The 20,731-nt window shown below is 39.2% G+C and overlaps 1 protein-coding gene across 2 annotated transcripts in view; it reads left to right on the top strand.

Annotated features, from left to right (window-relative positions):
• Nucleotides 1-20,731, top strand: part of CLSTN2 (calsyntenin 2) — a 429,057-nt gene that overhangs the window by 322,212 nt on the left and 86,114 nt on the right. For both annotated transcript variants that reach the window (XM_077348948.1, XM_077348949.1), the window contains exons 6-8: nt 4,701-4,886; nt 8,980-9,228; nt 10,414-10,535. In XM_077348948.1, the coding sequence (XP_077205063.1) occupies nt 4,701-4,886; nt 8,980-9,228; nt 10,414-10,535 (557 nt within the window). The remainder of the gene's footprint in view (nt 1-4,700; nt 4,887-8,979; nt 9,229-10,413; nt 10,536-20,731) is intronic.

Below are 20,731 nucleotides of genomic sequence, written 5' to 3'. Positions count from 1 at the left end.
TTCCTGAAGGTTTTCAGGCACCCACCTGGAAGTTGGCAACCTATCTGTCTGCATATGGAGGAGGAATCAGAAATCAAGCCAATTCTTGAGATGAGAGTCTTCTATTCTTTAACCACTTCCCCACACTGGATCTCATGATCAAGTGTGTGTGTGTGTGTGGGGGGGGAGGACCAGAACCCAGGAAGGTTACAGTGAGTGTGTATGTACTAGCGCTCATAATCCTGGGTGCAACAGGCTTTGCCTCTAGTTTTAATGTAATTAAAAATTCAGTTTATAAGAAATGCCATATACAGTTGTTCTTCTCAATGGGGACCCAACGCTGCATTGTTCTCCTGTCCCCTATTTTATCCTCACTATAAACCTGTGAGGGAGGTATGGTTGAGAGTGTGTCCCCATGCAACCTTGCATGGCAGGTGGCTGATCTATAAGAGAGCTTCTCCTTCATGTCGCCAGGTTTTGTGCTGCAGCCATGAAAAGGCGGTGGAAGTTGACTAAAACTTAACAGACCCTGAGAGCATTTAGAACAATTTCCTATATTTCCATTTAATTGTAATTTATATTTTAGCAGACTCATAGTCTAAGTGTTTAACATAATGCTATTTTAGGAGTAAAACTGTGTTTTAGCCATATTATTTATGTAACTGTGAAATTGTTTTGATTTTGCTGGTCTATGACCGTAATAAAGAATACTACTACTACATGTTCAGGAGCTGAATCATCTCCTGAACCCACCCACAGTGGGTCATGGGGTGTTTTTCTGTCTGTTCAACAGACCTCTGAAGGTCTGTTCAAATTGCTGAAGAAAGTTTGAGTCCAGTGGCATCTCTTAAGACCAACTAAGCTTTATTCAAGGTGTAAACTTTTGTGTGCATGCACACTTATTCAGACACAATGAAATGGGAATTTTCTAGTCCACACATAGGCAGAGGGTGAATAATAAACCAGCAAATAATACCTGGTAAGGCAGCCTTCTTCAGCCTTTTGACAATGGAGGAGCCCCTGAAATAATTTTTCTGACTTTGAGGAACCCAGGAAGTGATATCAGCTGACCATGCCTCCCAGACATCACATGTCACAACATCACCACTCTTGTTAATAGGCAGGCTCAAGGAAGATGGGGAGTGGGGAGAAAGACAGGAGGTGGTTTAAGGCAGGAGTAGGCATGTAGGCTCTGCCCCCTCCCGAGAGCAGAAGCAATGAGAGAACTTACTCATGCTAAGGAGGGGTGGATTGTACCAATGGAAGTAGACAGTTTCCTAGCTTATGGCCATTAAGACAGGAGGGGAAAAGCTGAGGACCCCTTCTCCTGTGGATTCCTGAGGGCCCATGGACTCCTGGTTTGGGAATCTTTGCTCTAATGAGAATTTCATCTTCTTTTTATGCCTCTTTGATCCCAGATTCCTTTCCTTGTGTACATCACAGGTAAGGTATTTATTTCCAGCTCAGTTTAGTGAAATACATAGACCTATTTGGAGCAACTCGTGAAAAGTATTTCATGGATTTTGTTTTAAAAAATTTCTGTGGCTGTTGGAGTGGGGATACAACTAAATTGTTTAAAATGGATTAGGATGTGGCAATAGTTGAAGGAACTTTTGCAATTTAAATCCTGTTTTTTGACTGGAAATAATCCAAGTTTCAGTCTATAGAAAATTCCTAAGAGTAAAAGAACATAAGCCATGTTGGATTAGGCCAATGGTCCATCTAGTCCAACATTCTGTGTCACATAGTAACCAAAACCCAGGGGCCATCAGGAGTTTCACCAGTGGGGCCAGAACTCCAGACACTGCTTCTCCCCAACCACCAAAAAATAAGAGTATCATTGCCCCAGGCATAGTGTTTCATCTATACCTTGTGGCTAATAGCCCCTGATGGACTTCTCTTCCATATGTTTATCCAGCCCCCTCCAAACTCACTATGTTAAGAGCTTTTTGGCACATGATTGGAATAGGACTGTTCCTTTGATGCATAACTACATTCAGTTAATTCTGCTATAAATCTGCAATATTTATGTGTGCTTACATGTATGTTATGTCTTCCTGTGCATGTAAAATGTGCCACCAACCCAAGTTAAAAAATCCAGCCTTCCTCAGTAACTTGGGGAACAGGGGTAAGGCTGCCTCTGAGCAAATACAAAGGGCAGAGTTTCCCAGTTGTTCCAACTCTCCCCAGTGCATATGTGTCTCAGTATGACAAGTGATCTAAGGCAGGGGTAGTCAACCTGCAAATGCTGGCAGGGGCTCATGGGGATTGTAGTCCATGAACATCTGGAGGACCACATGTTGACTACTCCTGATCTAAGGCATGCAGAGAGTCTGCCCTCTTAAACAGGCAAAGTCTTTATTGTTACAGATTAAGCTAGAACATAACCTATCACCCCTTCCGGGTTACAGATCTAATCAAAAGAACAGGAAAACAGAACATTGAGTTAAACTTAACAATATAGAAGGCTTACCTCTGAACTCCTCTTCCTCACACAATGCGTATTGTGACTTCTGCTGATTCCTTGCAGGGTAATCTGAACTCCATCTCGCCCTCCCTCACAGGCAAATTGTTTTCTCTGCTGTCCTTGACCTTTTGGTGCATTTTATAGGTCTTTCCCCTGGGAAAATAAATGACTGGTTAGGATCCCAGGAACTCCCTGGTGCACTTTATAGCACCTTGCATATCCAGGTTTTAAGCATTTCCATTTGTGGTATTAATTACTACAAGTCAGAGATGAACAGCAGCTGCCATCCTGGAGAAAATCAGCCTTCTGTTCCATGTGCTAACTGAAATTATTTTTTAAATATTAGATAAAGACCATAATTTTTCTATAATATATAGACTGGACTTTTAGCCTCCATTCCAGGGCAAAAAAATGTGTTTATTATTATTACTAGTATTGTTAGTATTGTCAGTAAGGGAAGAGAAAGGTATGTGGAGCTAATAATAATAAACCTAGATATGGATATGAAGAATTTTTTGCTTGGGCGAGTTCAGTGATATTTCTTCTAGTGGCAGCTTTTCACATTTCATGAGTTGTTCCAAATACCCCCCCCCCAATCTCCCAATGTTGGGGGTATTATTTAAGCCAATTGTAAACTCTCTGGTCTAATTAGCTACTGGTATAGCCAAGCCCAAATAAAATATGATTTTATTCAGCTATGTCAATCAGTTGGGACAGTGGGAGCTAAAAGGAGTCAGCCCAGGAGTGAACAGGGCAGCATGGAGCTCAGGTTTGTGTGTGGTGGCAAAAGACCTCCCTGGCACAGGCAGATCCTAGGACAGCCACTGTAGGACTGATCTTTTATTATTATTATTATTATTATTATTATTATTATTATTATTATTATTATTATTATTATTATTATTATTATTATTATTATTATTATTATTATTATTATTGTGTTTGGGTCTGTTGTAACCCTCACCCCAAAAATAGGGATTGTCTGAAAAATGCCAAATCCAAATACCATAATAGTATTCAAACCTGGGATTTTTTTTAAAAATACTGGTTTCTTTCAGGTCCAGTAGACCTGAATGGGGGGGAGGGAGAGATGGATGACAATTTTTTCTCCACCCTAGTTCCAAAGTGATCTAACTTTGGGAAGTAGAACACATTAGGAGATGACAAGTGCAAAACAACATATAGTATGTTGAATCATGAGTACTATTTTGTGTGTAGTAATCAGGATATATATGCACATACACACAAACATATGATGCTACTTTTAATTGACAGCAATTAAATGAATCACAGCAATACTTCCATCAAGACAAGTAGTACTTATGTAATAGTATTCACTCTAGATCAACTTATGTTTTATATTCTAAATATCCATACCTAACAATCACCCCCTGAGAAATCTCTATCTGTTTTGCTCAGTGTTGGCTACTGGGCCAAGTCTAGTTGAATGGTGCTGGCTGCTGCTAGGCTGAGCTCAATTGCATAGTGGGGAACTTCACGGAACTGCCGGTAGCTTTTAACTTCCTCCTATATTCCCTTCCCTGTTATTTCCACTTTTCTTCCTCCTGGCAGCTCCCTAGCCTTATTTTCCCCAGCTTCCACCTCTCCCTCCTACCCACCAACCAGCCTACTTTTTATTTGTTCTTCAACTACACTTATTATCTCAGTACTTCATTTATACCACATCTTTGTCTTCATTGGGGACCCAAAGCAGTATACATCGTTCTCCTGCCCTCCATTTTATCCTCAGAACAGCCCAAGGTCACCCAGCAAGCTTCCATGCCAATGGGGAATTTGAACCTGAGTCTCCCAGATCCTAGCCTGAAACTTAAATCACCACACCACTTTAACTCTTGTGGAATGGCTGTGATTGAACAGTCGCAAGCAGCCAGACCCGGGAGAGTCATAAAAGTTACAGGCAGCAAGTCACCAACTTGTTGCTGTCATGCCTGGCCCCATTAAGTCCTCCTTTAAAGATCAAAGCAGTCCTGGAAAGGTCTCTGTTTATTCCTCCTTCTTGAAGGCTGACAATACAGTTGTGATGGACTAGCAACAGACACAGCTTTCACTAAAACAGTATTTATTTCTTAAAAGTTGCAGGCACTGTTTTTCCTCATCTTTTCATGGCTTCAGTTTCTGGATTTAGGTATCCACAGATGGGGCTATGGGAAACTAAATATACTGATGTAAAAATCATTATCTGATGGGAATTACTTATAAATTGATAGACTGCATGATTTTTCCCCCTTTTCAGATTGGAATAAGCGTATTGAGTATAAGCCTGGCTCTGGGAGTATACCTTTATTCCCCAGCATTCATCTGGAGACTTGTGATGGACCAGTTTCTTCTATTCAGACTACTATTGAATTGCAGACCAACTACATTGGAAAGGGCTGTGATCGTGAGACATACTCTGAAAAATCTCTACAAAAATTATGTGGTATACATTTGGATTTTTCATTTTTTCCCCTGGAACTTTTTTAGCTTACCCTTGAATAGTGATATTTACCAGTAAGTAATTGGAATTTGTCATTTGTTGAATGGAAATTCTTGAGAGAGAACACCTGGAAATTCTTGAGAGAGAACAGTAAATAACAGAAAGTAATAAGCTTATTTAGGTTGTTTCCAGATAGGCCTTGGGGAATGTCGGTGTTTAGCAGATCATTATGGAAATGAGGATGGAATTTGGTCATTAGCCAAATTTGTTGAGTAGCTCTTGACATTTAAAAACAAAATCAAAATCTGACATTTTCTGCAAGCTTCCAAGGATATTGACAATTGCCAGGAACTTCAACATTTCCTGAAAATTACCATTATAATTCAAATGTATGAAGTTCCTAAAATGCTTCAACTCTTCCAAGAATTATGACTACTTCTTCCCAATCGATCTGTTTGGAACTGAATTATTGGAAGAAACAGAAGGTAGTTCGTAAGTTCTGGGCTGGATGTAACAGTGGAACAACAGTTGTTGACCATATGCTATATTTGTTACTATTGCTAGCTTGTTTCCCCAGAAATGACCTTAATATGCATAATGATATTGATGGGTGTATGCTTTGCACAGAAAAAAAAATTATTTAAAAATGTCATCCATATGATTTTGGAAGAAAATGGGATGCTGACTCATTAGTGAGAAATAATCACTTGTGGAACAAAAGGTAATCAAGGTACTGTATAACTAAGAGCATTTCATAAAGTACATGTTCAGTAGTAATTCCAGAACATGAAAACATTGTTTAAATATTAAGTATGACAGCACAGGCCTTAAACTTTCTCCATGAATTTCATCTCAGAAAACTGGTTATTCTTTGCTTTTGTTTCTTGAAGTGAAAACGAACAATAGCTGAAAGAGAAAAAAAGCTGGAGACATTGTGGCCAGATTTTGCTGCTATATTTTCATGGAATTTCCAGACCCAACTAACTTCTATGTTGCTTTTACAATATCTATGATGTCACACAACTGAAATCTTTCATTCTGTTTGAGCCAATGATGCTATCGTTCTGTGCTGCATTCAAAGGCATGGGGCTGAAGTTGTGGCCTGTGTGGTTGCTGTTCAGACCTAGGGCCTATTCAGAGTAGGACCTAGTGCATACTCAGCAAGTTGCAAATTATGTGAGGCCCAAGCTTTAGATGTGTACTTACCAGATGCACTCATGCAGCATTATGAATACTGTCCAGTCAGCACAGCAGAGTATAGATCTTTAGCCCCAGTTGTGGATCAGTCCGTACAGTGGTTTGAACTGAATTTGGCTCTGCTTTGATGTTAAAATAGACCTTAAAATATACAGTGATTTTGAAGATGTGCACAAGGTCTTTAAACTCTCAATTACACCAACTGCTGGTATTGCTCTTGTTCCTGCTGGTTGCTTAAATCTACTGGGGGGAGGGGGCAGTTGACTGGATCTAGGAGGCTATAGATGCCTCCTTAAGAGAGAGGGTGTCAGCCCAGCACTGAAACAGATGATAGTGCTTCCACTCCTAATGAAATTTTCTGGATCTAAAAAATTTGAATTACAATTCAGTATGAAATATACCATACTCAAAACAGCTAATTAAACAAATGGTGGCTGGACAACATCAAAGATGACGTGTGAAAAGTTCACTTTTTAAGCAAATGCTAGACGGACAATTTTCTGAATGAAGTTTTTTTTTTAATGCTGTCCAGTCTTGTTTCAGGCCTGCTTATGAGACTGAAATAACATTGTTCACACTGGTATTTATGACCTTCAGTGGGAGATGGATTGAAAGTATGTGACATTATAGATACTTCAGGATCTCTCAGCATCTTTTAATACTATCAGTTATGGTATTATGGGCCGTGCTTTGGAATTGGTACTTGAAAATATTGTTTTGCAGTGATTTAAGTCTTATGTAACTGGATAGTGGGTTTGATAAGTTAGTGCTGGGGAGGGGGGGGTGTATACTGCTCTTTTTCTTTAAGTCCCTTTTCCCTTAAGATCCCACAAGGTTAGTTGTTGTAGAATATGCTTTTGTAACCTCTATTGTTTGTTTCTTCATTTTGGTTCATTAAATAAAAAGGAAAGTTGCCTCTTGCTTTCTTATTTTGAAAGCTGTTTCCTTCTATATGAGAAAACCACTGTTCTGCTGGCTTTAATATAGCCCTAAAAGCATAATTTCAAAAGTGCATTGAGATGGAAATTCTGCAGTCAGATGCCCACTCTCTCTGCCTGATGTGAGGAGCACAATATCTCAAAATACCTCATATGTAAAGAATTTGCACCCAAGTGAGACATTATAGAATGCCTTGCTTAAATGCACTTCATGGGGGAAAGTGCTTTCTGGGTCTCTATCTGAGGAGCACCGGCCCTCACCCACTTAGGCTCCAGAACAAAATTCTCAACCATCCTTGGTTCCAACAGTCTCTGGACCGAAGTCTCTTATGAGTCCAATCATAGATCTGGCCATACTGACTTCCTTTGCTGTCTTGGCTCATCTGAACTGTTGCCTAAGAAGGCAAAATGGAAACATAAGCACCATAACATCTAGTGCCAATGATTCCAAGTGAATATCCTTGACTTCAGCATCTTCTCAAACCCAATCAATGGCATGAGAGCAGCTAATCTGGGAACTAGTCTCTAGGGTGATCCTTCATGATACCAAAAATGCTTCCAGGATCCATCCTCCCCATGTCTGGGGAAGGGTTTGAATCTGACACCATGGCTATGCCCCCAAATATCCAAGTGAACAACCTTTGACTTTTCTCTGGGTCCCACTCACCCAATCATAATCCTGCTCTACAATATGATTTGCTGTATTTTATGGATTCAATAGTCAAGAAATTGACAACTTCCAACAGTTTTCTTGGACTATGACCTTCCACCTCTACCCTTATTATATTCCCACTACTAAACTTAGGCAGAATTAGATTGGGCATTTGTACTATCAACAAATGATCACATAGCAGAACTTTCCACAATTCTTACTAGTGAGAATTTCTGCTCACTGTATAGTGAGCAACTACTGCAAATGGCTCATTTGCTAGAGGTTTCCTGTGCTCCACCACCAGTTACTTACCCTCGTTTTAGTGTTATGTACTCAGGGTCTTCAGGGTTCATTGTATTTCCTGCTCTGTAAGGGTTCTTAGAAGATACCATAGGTCTTTGGCTCAAACAAGCTTTTATTCTATCTTTTTTTTTTAATTGAAAATTTCTGTAAGAAAGGGCAAGAAAGTTGTCCTTTGTCTTCATCCTGAAATTGAAGATGTTCTCTTCACACTCTTGACATGTGGAGAACCTTGTTTTATTGATGTTTTACTTGACCAGGACTAAAGATATAACCATTTAATCACTTATTCTGGATCTGAGATGGGCCAGAAACTCTCATCACGCTCCATTTCTCTGTGGATCATTGCCTGTATCCAGTTCTTCTGCAAACTCACACAAGTTGGCTATTCCCTATTACAACTTATTTTAGATGTACATCTATGCCTATTATAGTCATCTTCAAGCAAACATCTTTTAGGAGTCCCCATTAACTGAGGCAAAATGGATGGACATTTTACAAAAGACCTTGTTTGTAGCACCCAAACTGTGCGATTGTCTCCCCATTAGCTTTCTTAAAATTCACTCTTGAAATGTATATGAACATATGAAATGGAACATATAAATGGATCAGAGAACGCTTTTACCTTTTGCAACTGGCAGCTGTCCCTCAAGGTCTTTCACAGCACTGTTGCCTAAGAGCCTTTTACTGAAGGCATGTGGAATATTTTATATGTAGATAATGTACTATTACACTGAGTGTTGGCTCCCCCCCCCACCAAAGAATTTATATGGGATCAATCTTCTATGGCTATGTAAACACAGTAATAAACATATCGGTTTTACACCATGCATATATTTATATCTGGAATGGTATTATGTTTTCTTCAGTAGTCAAGAACTGAGAACAAAGGTAGTATTAGTAATAAATGAAAGGGATTAGGTGTGTCAAAGTAATTTTTTCCGTAAATTCAAGAGAACAGATTTCTCATTAGCATCTCATTAGCTTGTTCATTATATATCATCTGCAGGGGCTTCATCAGGTGCCATTGACTTGTTACCCACTCCCAGTGCAGCAACTAACTGGACAGCTGGTCTTTTGATAGACAGCAATGACATGATTTTTAAATTTGATGGAAAGCAAGGAGCCAAAATCCCAGATGGAATTGTACCAAAGAACTTAACTGATCAATTCACCATTACTATGTGGATGAAACATGGCCCAAGTCCTGGATTAAGAGCAGAGAAAGAAACTATTCTATGTAATTCAGATAAGACAGGTAAATCCACTTTGTTTAATACCTTCGTTTCCTCCTTTGCAGCTCAAAGAGATAAATAGAACTTGGGACATTTCTGCATGCCATAAATGTAGCATAATGTTTGTTGAATGTAGGCGGCATGTTCCAGCGTCTGGGTAGCAGCCAGCTTGCTACATCCTCCATTTTGAAGTGCGACTTCAGGAATCCCAAAAAGTGGATTCACCACCCTAAAAAGTATGATCCACTGGTGGACAACCAGCAGGCAAGCAGCTGAAGAAATGTATGGAGAGTGAAATGTGCAGTAGTCAGCTCTGCAATGTCCCACCCTCGATCCCACACTCTCCTCGCTGTTTCCTGCTCAGTGAAGGAGGCAGGGTGGGAATGATGGGGGGGTGAACCACCCCCAATTTGTTTGTCTGAAACAATTGGGGGAGTGGCTGGTAGCTTGCCGGGAGCTTTTTGGCCATTTTAAATGATGGGGGGGATCTGCCTCCCTTGCTGTTCCGTCTGCTTGCTGGCCATGTTTTTTTGGGGGGGGCAGGGGGCTTTAAATAATGTAGTAATGCATTTTCATAGAACTGTAAATACATTTCTACACGTAAGTCTAAAGGTAAAAGGGGGGGCAAGTCCAACAAACCACCAATTGGTTGGCCCCATTGATTGACAGGCTGAGAAGTGGTGAGTGACATGGACCATTTACGCACTGGAGGTTTCATGATGGGCTGCAGGCTGGAGTTTTAGTCATGGCATGTTGCCCCACTTCTTCCTGCACCCACATGGGGGAACATTTGGCCCGGTGCACCTCAATTTGTGTTCCTGCATAGAAGCTTGGGCAGTGATGTTCCCAGTGCATAGTGTGTTGCTCTCTCATTTGCTGTTTGCACAGCATGTGTGAAGGGAATTTAAAATCATGCTATTGCAAGTCGCTGGCATCTCGACATTTGGACTACTGCAGAAATGCTTTGGTATTGAAAATGTTATATATTCAGTCATAAGAATGCCCCTAAAGGTATTTCTAATTTCATCAACATCAATGACCTATATTGTAAGCCATGACTTATTTGGGTATTTCTAATTTAAAAGAATTGCCATGGATATGTAGAAAAATAACTTTGGAATTGAAATAAATAGAATGCATGTTCTGATTTCTGCTCTATACAGCCATACTGAAGTACTTTTTTCATCTTTCCTATATATGTGTTTTAGAAATGAATCGGCACCACTATGCGCTTTATGTACACAATTGTCGACTTGTCTTCTTGTTGCGTAAAGATTTCGATCAAGCGGATACTTTCCGTCCTGCAGAATTCCATTGGAAGCTTGACCAGGTACTTACTTCATATCCTTTTATCTCTTTTCACATAAAACCTATTCCCATAATTACAGTGGATTTCATGAAAAAACTCTCCCCATGACTGAGGGAAGGGCTTGAATCTGACACCTTGGCTTCAGTTCTGGAGCCATCTTGCTGATAAACATCCAAGTAATCAGCTTTGACTCACTCTCTGGGCCTCATTCCCTCTATCACAATCCTGCTCTACAATATGACTGGCTGTGCTGCCTTGTTCAAAGAAATAATGATGGGTGGGTTCATTTTGTTTGTGACATCTGAATGCAATATGCTGGTATACTGCTAGCTATGCAGCATTGTTTGCTTTGGTAAATGTGGGGAAGGGGAAATTTTCATTTCCTACAATGAACCCCAAGTACAGACAGTAATACATGAATTAAGGATCATTCAATATATGTTATTGAAATAATGCAAAACATTTTATTACAATTAATATAGGGACAAATGTCAAGATAAATTCAAACCAATTCATTGCTGTTGTATTTGTGTGTATATATGTGTAGGAATACTAGCACACTTGGTTTTGGAATGCAACATATTCTTTGGATAATATGTGTTGACTATTAAAAATTTCTTTGGGAAAGAGACCTACCTTTTAAATATAAAGGGAACCAGCCCACATATTAATATTACCATCTTTAAATAGGACAGGGTCCTATTAAATAAAAGAGTAAGGCCACCTGGGGAGGAGTTAGGGCGGACCCTGTCCAGGATAAAAACTCAGAGGGCCCAATCAGGAGCCGCGAAGCTCCTGGGAGAGCTTCCAAAGGGAGAGGAGGTCAGTAGGGCTGCCAAGGGGGATGAGAACAGAGGCTTGGACAGGCTGTGCCAGCTCTTTTCGCCCCAAGGCTGTCCTAACTGTCAAGTCCAACTGCAAATTGCCTCAGAACCCTGACAGAGCTGGCAGGAGGCTGCAGAGTGGTCGCCCTCCCCCTCCCCCTCCCCCCCTTCAGGCCTGCTGCAAAGGAGCCTCTGACTGAGGGAAGGATGCCTTTCCAAGAGCAACATAGGGGAGACTGAGGGCCTTCCTTTTGAGGGGGGGGGGACTTTCCCCTTCTGCCAAACAGTTGCCTGATAGGGAGGCTACAGAAAAGCCCCTTCTCACTTAAAATACTGCTCTGCCCGGGGGTTAGACACAGCCAAGCCATGTGTCTTTCTTCTTTGCAACTCTCTGCAGATTTGAGGCCACTGCACAGCGTTATTCTGCAGAGGAAGCTGGCTCTTTTGTCTCCTGTTTCATCTGCACAACAACCCTGTGCAGTAGACCTCAAGTATTTCAATTCAACAACAACCTGTGTGGGAAGCCTTAAATGTTTCTTCTCTACCACAACCCTGTCCAAAGTAGCCCTTTCTGCCTGGGGAGCTGATCTTTATACTCTGCAAGTGAGCTGTAATTCCAGAAGCTCTCCAGGCCACACCTGTAGGTTGGCTACCCCTGGGTTGGAAATATTCCTGGAGGTTTGGAGGTGGGACTTCAAAATCATACAGTACCTCAGAGTCCAGCCTTCAAATGAGCCATTTTTGCCTGCAGTTGGTAGAGAGTGGTGCAGGAGTGTCCCTCCTGGCCTATAGGTTATGGCCAGCCCTTATCAGCAACTGTTTGTATTCTGGGGCGCAGACAGGCAGACCAGCATCAGTCCTGTGAGTCTGGAAAGTGCAGGAAGATCTAAATAAATATTTACAGCCTGAAACTAAATAGAGAACAAGTAAATATCTGGAGACTCATCGTAACTGAAATAGTAACTTGCAAATAACCTTGGCCTGGCAAATAAAAAAACAGTATTAAAAACTTTACTAAGGTCAAGACTGCTGTGCACAGACAGTCTTCCTCTTAGGGTTGCCAGCTTCCCTGTGAGGCTCACTACCCCACCTCCCTCATGGGGAGTCTGCTATGGGGAGAGAAGGGGAAGACGATTGGAAAATGCTTTGAGACACCTGAGGCCTTCTGGGTCACTGTGGCCCATTCCCATGTGGGCACATAACATTTTACCAACAGTGAAAATATGGGTGACAGAAGGAACAGGGTGGACACCTGTGTACTGTGACTACCCTATGTGTATTAGGGCAGAGGGGCATTTCGGTGAATGTGGCCTAATTCACACAAGAAGGGAAATGACGCAGAACTGGGGGGAATTGGTTGCCATGTAATCTTCCCCTAAGAAGAGTCTCCAGTCTGATTTTCCCTTCACATATCTGAGGACATGGCTCTGGAAAGCTCATCTGTAACCACTATGCCACAATTCCCAAAGGTCAGTCCTCTCCCACAATCAACGAACATTCCACACCACAGGTTCTTGACACCCATATCTCCACACCCATGGCCTCATTTGCCACCATGCCACCACAACCTCCCACACAACACACATGACAACCCCATGCCCTTACAGACTGGACAACTCCTCCCCTTCCTCTTCCCACTGCCAAGCTCTAGCGCCCGTTGTATTCTTGGAGACAACGGGCTTTGCCCCTAGTCTTGTATATCAAAATTTATGTCAAATATTAGAATCTGCTGCAAAAAAAATCACACAAGTCAAAAGAAACCCTCCTTGTAAATCACTGAGGTGTACAAATTAAAAACAGAAACGAGAAACTTTATTTTACTGCCATAGGAAATCTTCTCATATTATACCTTTCTATATGCAATAACTCACTGGATAATTCATATAGCTACATGTGTGTATTATCATAAAGCAAGACTGAGAAGACTGGTCTTATCAGCTGTAGAAAAGCTTTCATCTGTAAATTAAATTTTATTCAGTTTTAAGCTAAAAGAAATATTAATTGTTTAGTGCCTTTGAAGCTCATAGCTTTTAACTTGATAATTCTTTCTTCTTGAGCCAGCATGAAACCAGCCACACACACCACAGTAATAAGAATGTATGCATACAAGGAAAAAATCAGAAAATACCTTGCTCATATTCTGCACAGCTAGAGCCACTAAGAGATAAATTAATAGATGAATCATCGTAATCATGCAACCAAGAATTTAAAAAATCATTTTAAACATCAAATAGCTCCCGTAGTGCCCACTGACCCTCCATCCTTTATAATATCTTTTCTAAATTAAATTATTTAGCATTTTAGGTTAGTGCTGCATCTCTTTTCATAATATTTTTGATACCTTGCTTTGGAAACTTCTTTAGAAACATAAAGAATATAATGGTAATGCTGATAATTTTAGAGGTTTTCTTTTTTGCAGAGATGTCAAAATGATATCTTAAATTGCAGTAAAGATTTATGTTAAAACATCATTAAAGATATAAGTATGTTTCCTTAGCAGTTTAGAAACAACAGATCTGGATTAAAACAAGATCATCTCTCTGATCTATAAAGCTAATTCATATAGGTAAACTGAAATTATAGTGTGGCAGAAGACAAACATGCTACAGTCATAGTTCATGATAATCACTGCTATCAGGCTTTTCCACTGTCATTGTGATAAAAAGGTTTCATTATTTAAAGGCTTAATTAAACCATCCATAATTTCCTGAATGCAACAGTGAGCACAGTAGTATTTGCATACTGTAATTCTTTCAATGTAGCAGCATTCCTTTCTCTCTCCCTCTGTCTTGGTTGTTCTTAGATATCAGAATATCATTTCATATCAGATTTTTATTAATATTTTAGTTATAATTCAGCCTTGTCTAGCAGTGGATGAGTAAGGTAGCAGTTGTCTATTTTCAAAATATTATTGATTGATTGAATTCTGAATATGCTTCCTCATATGTTGACTGTCTGATAGAAATACCGAATTTGAGTCCACTAACACCTTAAAGACCAAATATATTTTCCAAAGAATAAAATCACTTAATAAGATACCTGAGGATAACTGAGATAAATAATTTTGAGGCAGGCTGGCTGCAAGGCAGTAAGTAGAGAATATTTTTTTTTAACTTCTGTGATTAAGACTGAATCCCTAAACAACCTGGATACAGTGAGCAGAAAATATGATCCAGGATTAAAGGAATTACCCATTCTGTATGGGGTTGTACACCCCTTAAAGGAACAGGATCACAGCTTAAAGGTGCTCTTGGACCTCATTCTGGAGAAGTAAATGGTAGCTGTGGCCAGAAGTGCATTTCACGTGATGGTTAGCTAGATGTGGCCTTCCCTAGATGAGGAAAAAAATCTGGTCATTGTGGAGCATGCTTTGTTTACATCCATAGTAGATTGTTGCAATCTTCTGTAGGTGAGAGGGCCCTTGAAAAGTATTCAGAAATAGTTGTTATAGATGTCTGCAGCCAAGATGTTGACTGGAGTGGGTTGTAGTATGGTAATGACTATGACTCTTTTTGACTTGTCAATTTCTTTAATGCTTCCAATTCCTACCCCATGCTTGAGTTTGCTAATTCCATATAAATATTTATATTTATTTTATTGCACTTATTATTTATTTGGATTTTTATACCACCCTTCCCTACAGCTCTGGGCAGTTTACATTAAATGTTGTGGAATACTTACATAGAATATAATAATACTATAAATAACAATCATAATATAACGTGGCATAACATAATCATAACATCTGAAGGGGGCAACACCAGCAGATATCTGAGTCAATTGGCCTCACGCAAATGCCTGATGGAGGAGCTCCCTTTTGCAGGCCCTGTAGAATTGTGGAAGTTCAGGCAGGGCTCTGATCTCTTCAGGGACCTCATTCTACCAGGTGGGGGGCAGGATTGAAAGGCTCTGGCCCTTGTTGAGGCCCGATATGCTTCTTTGGTGCCAGGGATCTGCAGCCAGTTGGAGGTGGCAGAGCGTAAGGTTCTTTTGGGGGCGTAGGCAGGGAGCACCTTTCTAGAGAACCTGCCTGAGGTGGCTTACAGAATAAATCATAATACACCATTAAAGTTGTTAATTAAAATTAACATTAAAAAGTCAGTCAAAGCACAACGCATGAGACATTAATCTGTTAAAAATGAAATATAAATGGTTTTTTTTTTTAAAAAAAGCAGATTAAACAGGCACAAAAATTGTTTTCTATGGCTAGTACAATTGTAGGTTGTACTTCATTCTCACCATTTCTCCAGAATTATTTGAGAGAGAGAGAGATCTTTAATATCACCAGCAGTGGGACTGAGAAGGGATCTGAACATATGTTACATGTCTAATCTAGTTTTGGTATAGAATACTGTTTGTAATAGCTTACATTAGGTTTGTTCAAAGATTGCTGTTCCCAATACAGTATAACTGATCAGTTTAATTCTCAATTTGTAAAGTCTAATAAAACTCGTATTGCATTTCATTACACTGGTTGCCTTTTAAAGAACTTAATGCATTTTTATATACAGAAATGATGATGATGATCTGCAGAATGGCATAACAGCTAATGTTAACCTTACTTTAGTCATTTTATATTCTTAATGTTTTCCATTTATTTAGCATGAAAATAAAATGAGAATGATTTCCCCACATTTTTTAAGAAAGGAATTTGGAATAAATAGTTGGGCTAATTTTCACAATGAAAGTACTCTGTGATTTTTACCATTCTCTTAAATTTGACATAAATGTGTCATACAAAGCCGAACAAGCCCCATGTGTAAGAGATTTGTTCTGCACTTGATACTTAAGGGGATAGTGAAATCCAGTTCCATTTGAGGCTACTGGAGAATCACTTTGATAGCTGACTGCCTTAGAGAATTGCCTTTTTCACTGATAATAAATTAACTAAATTCTCAGCTGGGATTTTTGGCATGACAGATGTAGCGTAAATGTAATTTCCCACCCTGAGTGGATCCCATTGTCACACCCTTCAGATATTTTTAGTCATTTTTCAGAAATATGCAGGAAGGAGGTCTAAATTTGTAAAGCCTTTCTGGACGTCCTGTCTGTCATGTTAGGAGGACGTGTCCGGCATGTGGGAAAATAATGTCCAGTTAATTATTTTTAAAATTACCATGGATTAACATTCAGCATCATACTGAGATAGCAATATTTCTTGAAAAAAATATAGACTATGGAAAGTTACAGACAGTGAACATCTTTGAAAGATAGTGCCATATGGATAAGGCCATCATATCTTCAATAAACATTTATGTAGACTTCTTGAGTATACTTCCTTTTCCTACTGACAGTTTCCCAGATTCTGGTCATCAGAGTGGCACCTGCTAAAGCAGTGCTGGTTTTATTCTCTTTCCCAACATAATTTTTAAAATCAAATTTGACCTCTGAATGGAGAGGTTCCATTCAACTATCACAGCTAATAGGTACTGATCCCCCGTAAATGGATTCATTTGAGTCAGTGGGAATGAGTTCTGCAAGTCACGGACCTGTTATCTTATATAGTACTTCTTCAGTTTTCAATGTAAGTCCAATCAGTTGTGTAATATTATGTGATTTGTAATACAAGATAGAGAGTACATTTCTCTCTATCTACTTTGTCTATATCAGGCATTCCCAGCATGCTATATGTGGGTGCCATACACCCAGCAATATATTTCCTGGTGCGTACCAAGTGATTTTAGCAAGAGGATGTAGTCTGGTGGCTCTTGTGCCCAGTATGGGCACAAGTTGGGCATTGGAGATCCAATTCACTATGCAGTTTCAGTGCTACCACAGTGCTAGTTTTAATCTCTTACTCCTCTTTCTCAGTGTATTCTCCTGCAGTCAGACTACCTATGTGTGGCTGGCATTTTGTAGCAGACATTTTGTAGTAGGTTCTGCCCCATATGGCAGCCATCTTGTGGCTACACACCCCCACAGGCTCAAAAAAGTTGGGACCCCCAGTGTACACTATATAAAAGTGGCAAAAAAAATCTGTTTCTCTGTGACCATTGTATCAACTATTTCATAATAATCCCAATTGTTTACAGCAGGCTTTCTCAACCAGAATTTTATGAAACCCTGGGAATTCCTGACAGCCATGGAAGAGTTTCCTGAATAGGCAAAGTTAATTAAATTTCATATACAGTATTTGCTGGCGTATAAGACTACTTTTCCCCCCCTGAAAAACATGCCTCCAAGTGGGGGGGGGTCGTCTTATGTATGTATGTATTTATTAATATGCCGGGTGCACTTCAGTTAGGATAGACATAGCTGCCCATAGTGGCCCATAGTACTGTATTTTGAGTGGAAATGTTGGGGGGTCGTCTTATATGCTCAGTCGTCTTATACGCCGGCAAATATGGTATTTTTAATTAGTTAAACATTTATCAAGTGATATGACCATAAATGGACATGTTGACCCTCTGCCCCTTCCCAAAATTGCCAATGATGGGCCTTGAGGAGGTGGAAAGGGGAGTGGGTGCACAGCTAATATTTCTGAAAGGACCATGAGCCTATTATTGCATTTCAATCAAATAAAGATATATAATTGTCTTATGTTTATTCTAGTTCCAGTTGTATAACCTTTTAAATCATCAAGCATTCTGTTTAAATAAGATCTCCAGTCTAGGCTTCCACTATTATTGAGGTAGTATAGTCCCCTCCGTCCTCTGCTCTAAAGAGCTGTGCAGTAGGGGTGCACAAAAAAAGTGCTTTTTTCAGTTTGGGTCTATTGTTGACACACACACTATTGTATTTTTTCCAAAAATTCTCAGATTCCAAAACCAGTATTGATTTTTGGGAATGACCTGGCCCTAGGATTTGCATGTGGCAGTGAAGTCTCTCCCTGCCTTACTCAGACCTGGTAGAGCTTCTTCACCACAGGAGCAGCTGCAAGAGGACCCATCCCCAGCCAATGTGGTGCAGAATTCTCTGATCTTCAATATAACTGGATATACTCATTTTTAAAAAAATCAGCTTTATTCAGACTTATCTATACTGAGTTGTTCAACATCTTAATATATCCTTTCTGCCTTCTTAACTCAAAATATGTGAATAAATATTATTTCCATCTTGGATATATGTTCTCACTTCTTTAAATTTTCCTGGGCCTAGTAGATCTTTTGGAAAAGGACTGAACCACAGATTGTTCTTGCAGATCTTTCTCTAAACTGGCATCATTGTAAAAGTAGTTATTCCTTAGAAAACACCATCTGTTGGCAAAGAGCAGCCTTTAACTATTACACAGGGGTTTTAAAGGTACATAATGATTGTGTCTGTCTCTGCCACCTGGTGTTTAATCACACTGTCATATTATAATGTTTAGATAGATATATAATTAAATAGCCAGAAGCTACCATTTAAATAAAGTGCCCAGGTTCAGTGTTCGGGATGTGTAACCTACAAATTGAATCCTTATTATAAATGGATAAAATGAAATACTTTAGTATATTACTTTGGATTATGTTCTGAATGTAAGACAGGAAAAGAGGAATGTAAAGTAACTTAAAAGTGCCTGAATGTACCATAGGACAGAAATCCATAAGAACAACTTTTCCATTAAGAGTAAATTTTCATCATACTGTCTTACAGAAGGAATTTTCAATTCATTTCTCAAAAGCCATGATTCTGCCTGCTTAACTTTCTTTTGTTGTTCCAGTATTTTAATCATTAACCCATCCTGCATCCCTAGCCTTTCTTGTACCTCCAACAAAACATTCCCAAACTTTCAGGAGAATGTGAAGTCAATACAACTCAGATAACTCAAGGTCAGGAATACCTCAGTGTAACCCCACCAAATGTCTAGTATGCTAAATGTGCTATTAGAAGAAGCATATTACATCTAGACTGCTGTGTGAATTACTATGGAAGTATAATGATAATTATTATTTTATTTTTATATCCTACCCTTCCCTGGTCAGCTCAGGTCTGGTAACATCAAATTAAACATCAAATTATTATACATGTATAATAAAACAGTTATAAATTAATGAAATTTTAAAATTATTTTTAAATACTATCTTCATTTAAAGATCTTTCTGAGGGGGATTAGTCAGTGTTTAACTGAGTCCATTGGCTGTGTGGGTTCTCAAGGTGGTGGCAGAGCACCACTAAAATGCCTGGTAAGGAGATTTTAAGGGAATATAGTTCCCACTGGGCAAGCATGACTGTAGGTATCCAGGCTCATGTTGAGACATGGGCACCAGGTAACTGCAACCCATTGGTTCAGTCTCTGAATATGCAATTCCCACCTTCTACTTTGCAAAATATCATTCCTTTTGGAGAAAATGCATATGCTCGGAGGAACTCAGATTAAAGATGCAATTTTTTTGTATATCTAAGTGGTAACGTTACATGCACAACTATGGCAGATGAATTATGCCTTAATTAACTGTTACAAGATCTTGAGATAGCATATTTGCATTGTAAATCTAAATTCTACCAATGGGACCAGGGTATTCTAAAATACAAAAGTAGACCGGTCAAGACTGATGTTAACCCACACTTGTTCTGTTTGATAGTTATTTTAAGCACAGGTTTTTAGAGAAGAGCTGATATTTTCCCTTGCTGCGATGGTTATGCAAAGTAGAATATTACAACTCAAATCCAGTATTATAGATTTTATTCTCAGAGCTCTAAATGTGTTTTCTATTGCAGAAAGGGGTATTAAATCTCAAGATGAAAATGGAAGCGGTAAGGGAAGAAAATGTGGCTATATCCTTAAAAAGAGAGAAAATATTAAGGGCAACTGAATAATAGAAATATGAATTCACCCCATAGTGCAAGGATTTACATAAGTAATACCTGTAGAGACATGGTTTAAAATTTATTAGTAATATCCCTAAGCACATGTCTCTGCAAATGAAAACATTTAACAAATTCAGAGAAATGAACTCCACTTTCCACTGGGGCCGAATTTATTATTTGAATTATTCAGGGGAGGGTTATATATAGCCACAAAGATATGTGATATGCCAACTAATTTCTAATTATATTAGTCAGAAGCTTTCCACGGGGAACACTTTGTTTTCTTCAGGCAGGCTGAAGCAATTCACATATGCTTTCTAAAAATATATTTATGTGTTGCCGGGTCCACAATGTGTGATCATGCCTACTGAATATTTAAGTTTACCACTTATCAACCAAATAATCTTAAAATAAACTCAAAATAAAAGATGGCAATCATGTTGCTCTCCTACTTTCAATAGAAAATGACCAGGCAGCACAGACAGATCTGAGTATCAACAATTTAGAGAATAACTTTAAGGGGTGTTGTGTATGTACAAGGGGGTTATGAAACGTAGTCATATTTTATTTGTTTCTTTTTTACTGTTCTCTCTCAAGCATTAAAATGCATGCCTGCAAATAATAAACATGAAACAGATGTGATTTTTAGGATAGTATTTGGTG

This window comes from Paroedura picta, chromosome 8 (assembly GCF_049243985.1).
Source record: "Paroedura picta isolate Pp20150507F chromosome 8, Ppicta_v3.0, whole genome shotgun sequence".
Classification (NCBI taxonomy): domain Eukaryota; kingdom Metazoa; phylum Chordata; class Lepidosauria; order Squamata; family Gekkonidae; genus Paroedura; species Paroedura picta.
This window is presented reverse-complemented; position numbering and strand designations above follow the sequence as displayed.